Source organism: Cherax quadricarinatus, chromosome 24 (genome assembly GCF_038502225.1).
Source record: "Cherax quadricarinatus isolate ZL_2023a chromosome 24, ASM3850222v1, whole genome shotgun sequence".
Taxonomy (NCBI): Eukaryota; Metazoa; Arthropoda; class Malacostraca; order Decapoda; family Parastacidae; genus Cherax; species Cherax quadricarinatus.
In genome coordinates this window covers 40149993-40155992 of record NC_091315.1, presented here as the reverse complement: position 1 = coordinate 40155992, position 6000 = coordinate 40149993, and the positions used below count along the sequence as shown (strand labels likewise).

At 38.4% G+C, this 6000-nt stretch overlaps 1 protein-coding gene across 2 annotated transcripts in view; it reads left to right on the top strand.

The window, feature by feature from the left end:
* Positions 1–1040: 1040 nt before the first annotated feature.
* The window catches only part of LOC128690773 (transcriptional regulator ATRX homolog), a gene marked incomplete at its 5' end in the record, with an annotated part of 99914 nt that continues 94954 nt past the window's right edge, over positions 1041–6000 (top strand). For both annotated transcript variants that reach the window (XM_070088395.1, XM_070088393.1), the window contains 3 exon segments: positions 1041–1204; positions 2671–2834; positions 3737–3874. In XM_070088395.1, coding sequence (XP_069944496.1) covers positions 1041–1204; positions 2671–2834; positions 3737–3874 — 466 coding nt within the window.

The following is a 6000-nucleotide window of genomic DNA, read 5'->3' as shown; positions in this document are numbered from 1 at the left end:
GTCACAATTGGAAGTTGAAGACTCGGATGAATCAAAGGGATGTTAGGAAGTATTTCTTCAGTCATAGAGTAGTCAGGCCGTGGAATAGCCTAGAAAGTGACGTAGTGGAGGCAGGAACCATACATAGTTTTAAGGCGAGGTATGATAGAGCTCATGGAGCAGGGAGAGAGAGGACCTAGTAGCAATCAGCGAAGAGGCGGGGCCAGGAGCTGTGAATCGACCCCTGCAACCACAAATAGGTGAGTACAAATAGGTGAGTACACACATCACATCACACACACACACACACAACCATACATACGTATATCTCAATCATTTGTCTCCATTCACTTGTATCTGATATTCTCACACATGCTTCCTGTATTTCCAAGCCCCTTGCACATTAACCCCCCTTTACCCTCTCCCTCATTTCCTAGGATGACCTCTACCCGTCCTTCCATCCACTACAGATTTATTCACCTCCCAAGTCATCTTGTTTTGCTCCATCCTCTCTAAATGACCTATCCTCTTCAACAATCCCTCCTCAGCTGTCTGAATAATACTTTTAGTAACTCCACTCCTCCTCCTAATGTGCACACCACGAATTCTCTGCATAATATTTACAGCAGACATTGCCCTTAGACACAACATCTCCACTGCCTCCTGCCTCCTTACTACAACCTTCACAACCCTTGTTAGAGTGTTGGTACCACTAAACTCTTATACATTCTCTTCTTTGCCTCCATGGATAATGTTCTTTGTCTTCATCAGTTCTATGGTTTACCTCGTCCTTCATAAACCTATTTGCTGACGAGTCTACTCCCAAATATCTGACCACATTAACTTCTTCCATTCTCCATCCCTCCAGTTTAATATCCAATTTTTCTATCTAACTTGTTGATACCCTCATCACCTTACTTTTATTTATGTTCACTTTCAACTTTATTTGCATACCCTCCCAAACTCATCTACTAACCATTGCAACTTCTCTTCAGGATGTATTATATTTTTATGTAGTTTAAATGTATTAATTATGTGAATTATTTGTTTTCTGTTGTTAGGTAATCACCTTTGTGCACACACTGCTAGTAAATAAGAAGACTTGCAGGCAGATTCAGAGAGTTATGGTCTGCTGTCCAGTCAACACTGTTTACAATTGGGTCAATGAATTCACCAGTTGGCTGAAAGGAAAGATGCTGCCATTTGATGTTGTTGAACTTGCATCGTAAGTGTGCGCCAGATTTTTTTTTTTTTTTTTTTTCAAATTTAATATTACTTTATTGTAATTCATCAGTTTTGGTATTCAAAAAAATAAATACGTGTAACATTTTCACCATACTGTCGTGTCTGGGCACCTTTGCAAAGACAATAATTGTATGAATGATGGTGAAAGTTTTGAATGTTGGTGAAAGTGTTTTTTTTTTTTTTTTCACCCTCCCTCTCTGAGTAAAAGGCCAACATGTTGAGAAAAAAAAAAACTCGCCATCATTCACTATCACCGTCTTGCCAGAGGCATGCGAATATTGTGTATATGTGGAGGTTGATTCGATGTGTAGTTTTTATAATAGGTATGATAGAACCCATGAGGCTAGGAGAGGGTAAATCTGGCAAGTGGCAAGTTAAGAGGTAGTACTAGGAGCTGAGACTCTAGCCCAGGAACCACTTATTGGCAAGTGCACACAAATCTTGGTGAATGAATATTGGAGGATATATAAAAGAAGGGAATTAAAAGTGAACATTGAAAAGAGTCAAGGGTTGAGGGTAACAAGAAAATGTAGGCAATGATGGAATATCAGATTAAAGGGAAAGAGTATGGAGAAAGTGAATGTATTGATATATTTAGGAGTGGACATGTCTGCAGACGGGTCAGTGAAAGATGAAGTGAACCCTAGAATAGATGAGGGAGGAAAAGGTGGGTGGTGTGGATTGGCACAAGTTTATCTGTGGAGACAAAAACAAGGGTAGGGGGGCAAATGTACCAGAGTATAGTGATACCAACACTTTTAAATGGGTGTGTGGGGTACTGATTTTGAATGGTGTGGTGAAAAGAAGGCTGGAGGCAGCAGTGATGTCATCTTTGAGTGTAATGTGTGGTGTGAATATGCTGAGAATTTGTACCCTAGAAATTAAAAGGCAGTGTGGAGTTATCAAGGTTGAAATTCAGAGGGTTTAGGAGGGGTTATTGAGGTAGTTTGGGCTTGTACAGATTATGGACAGGGATTGGTTGAAAAAGAGGATGTAAAAATCTGAGGTGGAAGGTAGAAGGAAAAAGAGTCATCCCAGGAATGGCTGCAGGGAGCAGAGGTAAAAGAGGCTTGAGCATTCAACAGGTTGTGCGATCATATTAGTTAGAAGTGAATAGAGACAAGTGGTTTTTAATAGTCATGCTGCTGGAGTGCAAGCACTGTAACTTTATGAAGGGATCCAAGGAATCTGGTTTGCAGGACCTAATTCCTGGAGGTGAGAAGGGCAGTGTTTTCTCTCTGATGGAGAGAGAGTGATTCTGCAGTTGGAGGGTAATCTGATTGTGGTGTCATGACACATTAGGAAACCTGGGTATTGAGTGAACATTGGTGAATGCACTTTCTTCTCACAGTCACCTTGCCTTAGTGGGAGATAGCTATTAAGTTAAAAAAAAAAAAAAGTGACTTATTTAAGACTTCCTAAATTTACTTTCTTTTATTTTACCAGAGCAAAAGATTTATGGGGTCGGGCATATCGACTAGATGACTGGTGGAGGGAAGGTGGTGTATGTATTATGGGCTACGACATGTTCCGAAATCTCTCCAACTGCAAATCCAAACGGTATAAAGGCAAAATGAAAGAAATCTTCAAAAAAACACTAATAAATCCAGGTTTGTTATCATTTTATGGAAACATGCACCTTAGAATGTTTAGGTTGTTATATAATTTTATTTCCTGTGACCAAAATACAAAATTTTTCTTAAAACATAATCTGCAATATTTAGTTTTAATTGTTCAATTATTATAGTAAATATTGAGTACTCATTTTTGGTAATTATAAGCTGTAGAAGTAAATTCATCTTACAGGTAGTAGGTATTTATTACGTTTAAAAGTTGGTAGCAAAATTATTTACCAGTTAGAAAACTTTTTAATAAGGTAAAGCTCCAGGTTGTTTTATGCATTTATAAAGTTAGTTTAATTAAACTGCAGTATTTGTATTTAAAGCTTGCTACTTTTTACTACAAGTTTCAAATGCTGCTAACTGCAGTTCTGTATATCACGAATATATTAAATTGATTCATACAGTACCCAATATGCTATTGGTATTATATTGGTCCTATTTTGTGTTTGTGTACTGTAGATCTCTGGTAGTTCATGCAACTTAGGTTTTTGTGACAGTGTGATGAATTTTGATTTTTTGTATAATGCATGTATATATATATGACACGTATTCAAACTTTATTTTTGATGCACAGAGTATTTCATTTGAATTGCCTTAGATTTCTTAATCTTGCATAGTACTATATTATATAACTTAAGTTCTATTTTGGCTATCTTGTAAACTAAGAGTACCTTTAAATTTTTATTACAAGAGATTTACGTATCTGTAAAATTAAGTTTTGCTTGAGAATTTTGGAGCTGTGAAGGATATACAAACAGGGTGGTACTTGACTTTAAAGATCATACAAAATTTTATTGAGATACTCTTTGATGTGATAAGTTACTAGTAACTCCCTTGACTACCCTTATGTAATTAGTTCGATATCTATATTTGATTATTTTAATTCCCAGGTCCAGACATAATGGTTTGTGATGAAGGTCATATACTGAAGAATGAGAATACTGCTCTCTCTAAGGCAATCAATCAGATCAAGACAAGTAGACGTATTGTGCTTACTGGTACTCCCCTCCAAAATAACCTTAAAGAATGTAAGTTAACCCCTGATTGTAATTTCCCTGTTAAGACAAACTTTGAATGAGGTCTTTGCCCATATTTAGTTCTAGGATTGACTATTAGCTCCTGGCCTAACCTCTCAACTTGCCACTCTCCAGATTCACCCCTTACTTGTCTCATTGACATTATTGTACCTACTTTTAAAACTATGTGAAGAACTTGCCTTCATCACTTCTTCATCATTCCATTTCTCAAGTATCCTGAGACTGAAGAAATACTTTCTGACAACCCTGAAGCTTATCTGTGTATTTAACTTTCAGTTGTGTTCTCGAGTACTTGTTTTTTCCCTCTCAAGCAGCTTGTCCCTGTCTACCCTATCAGTTTGTCTTGGTTATTTTGGATGTTACTTATATCTTGTCAGATTTTTTTGTCCTCTAGTGTTAAAATGAGTTTCACTAGCCTTTCTTTGTAACTCGTAACGCTTTGTTGTGGAACTAGTCTCTGCATTCCTTCACATTTCCTCCATTATCTTCAAAAGCTTTCTAAGGTGCAGGTTCCATATTGGTACTGCATACTCTAAGATGAGCTTGATGTATATTATATAAAGGGCCTGGAATAACTTTATTGAGATTCCTGAAGGCTATTATTAGATTTGCCAGATGGGCATGGACTATAAGAGGTTTTTCGATTGGTGTGAGCCTCTGGTGACATTCTAGGATCTGTGCTTTCCGCTAGGTCTTTTGCTCCTTCCCCAAACTTCATAACCTTGCATTTTCTGTGGTTGAATTGAAGCAGCCACTTACTTGACTAGTCCTGCAATTTGTCCAGGACCATTCGCAGACTTTTCCTATCTTTCTTTCTTTCAACAAACCAGCCGTATCCCACCGAGGCAGGGTGGCCCAAAAAGAAAAACGAAAGTTTCTCTTTTTAAATTTAGTAATATATACAGGAGAAGGAGTTACTAGTCCCTTGCTCCCGGCATTTTAGTCGCCTTTTACGACATGCATGGCATGCTGAGGAAGAATTCTGTTCCACTTCCCCATGGATACTTTTCCTATCAACTGTTTTTATTCTTGTTAGTTTTATATCTTGAGCAACCAGGGATATGTCTGACTCACTGACTCTCTATTTTTGGAAAGGCCTCATTTAGATTTTGCTGCACAGCTCTGGTCACCGTATTACAGAATGGATATAAATGCACTGGGAAGCATAAAGAGGAGGATGACAAACTTGATCCTGTGTATCAGAAATCTTCCCTATGAGGATAGACTGAGGGCCCTGAATCTGCAAGCTCCGAAAAGGAATAGAATCGGGATATGATTTTTTTTTATTTTCAACAAGTCGGCAGTCTCCCACTGAGGCAGGGTGACCCAAACAGAAAGAAAATCTCCAAAAGGAAAATATTTTCATCATCATCCAACACTTTCACCTGACACACATAATCACTGTCTTTGCAGAGGTACCTAGATACAATAGTTTAAAAGCATATATAAAGATATAATAATGTACCCCTCCAAACTGCCAATATCCCAAACCCCTCCTTTAAAGTGCAAGCATTGTACTTCCCATTTCTGGTACTCAAGTCCAGCTATATAAACATGACCAGTTTCCCTGAATCCCTTCACTAAATATTACCCTGCTCACACTCCAACAGCTCATCATATCCCATAAACCATTGGTCTCCATTCACTCCTATCTAATACGCTCACAAACACTTGCTGGAAGCCCAAGCCCTTCACCCACAAAACTTCCTTTACCCACTCCCTCCAACCTTTTCGAGGATGATTCCTACCCCACCTTCCTTCCTTCCTCTACAGATTTATATGCTCTCCAAGTCATTCTTTCATCCATTCTCTCTAAATGACCATACCACCTCAACAACCCCTCTTCAGCCCTCTGACTAATACTTTAATTAACCTGCTAATTTCCACACTCTGAATACTCTGCATAATATTTACGCCACACATTGCCCTTAGACAGGACATCTCCACTGCCTCCAACCGCCTCCTCGCTGCAGCATTTACAACCCAAGCTTCACACCCATATAAGAGTATTGGTACCACTATCATACATTCCCTTCTTTGCCTCCATAGATAACATTTTTTGTCCCCACAAATACCTCCACGCACCACTTGCTTTTATTTCTTCATCAGTTCTATGA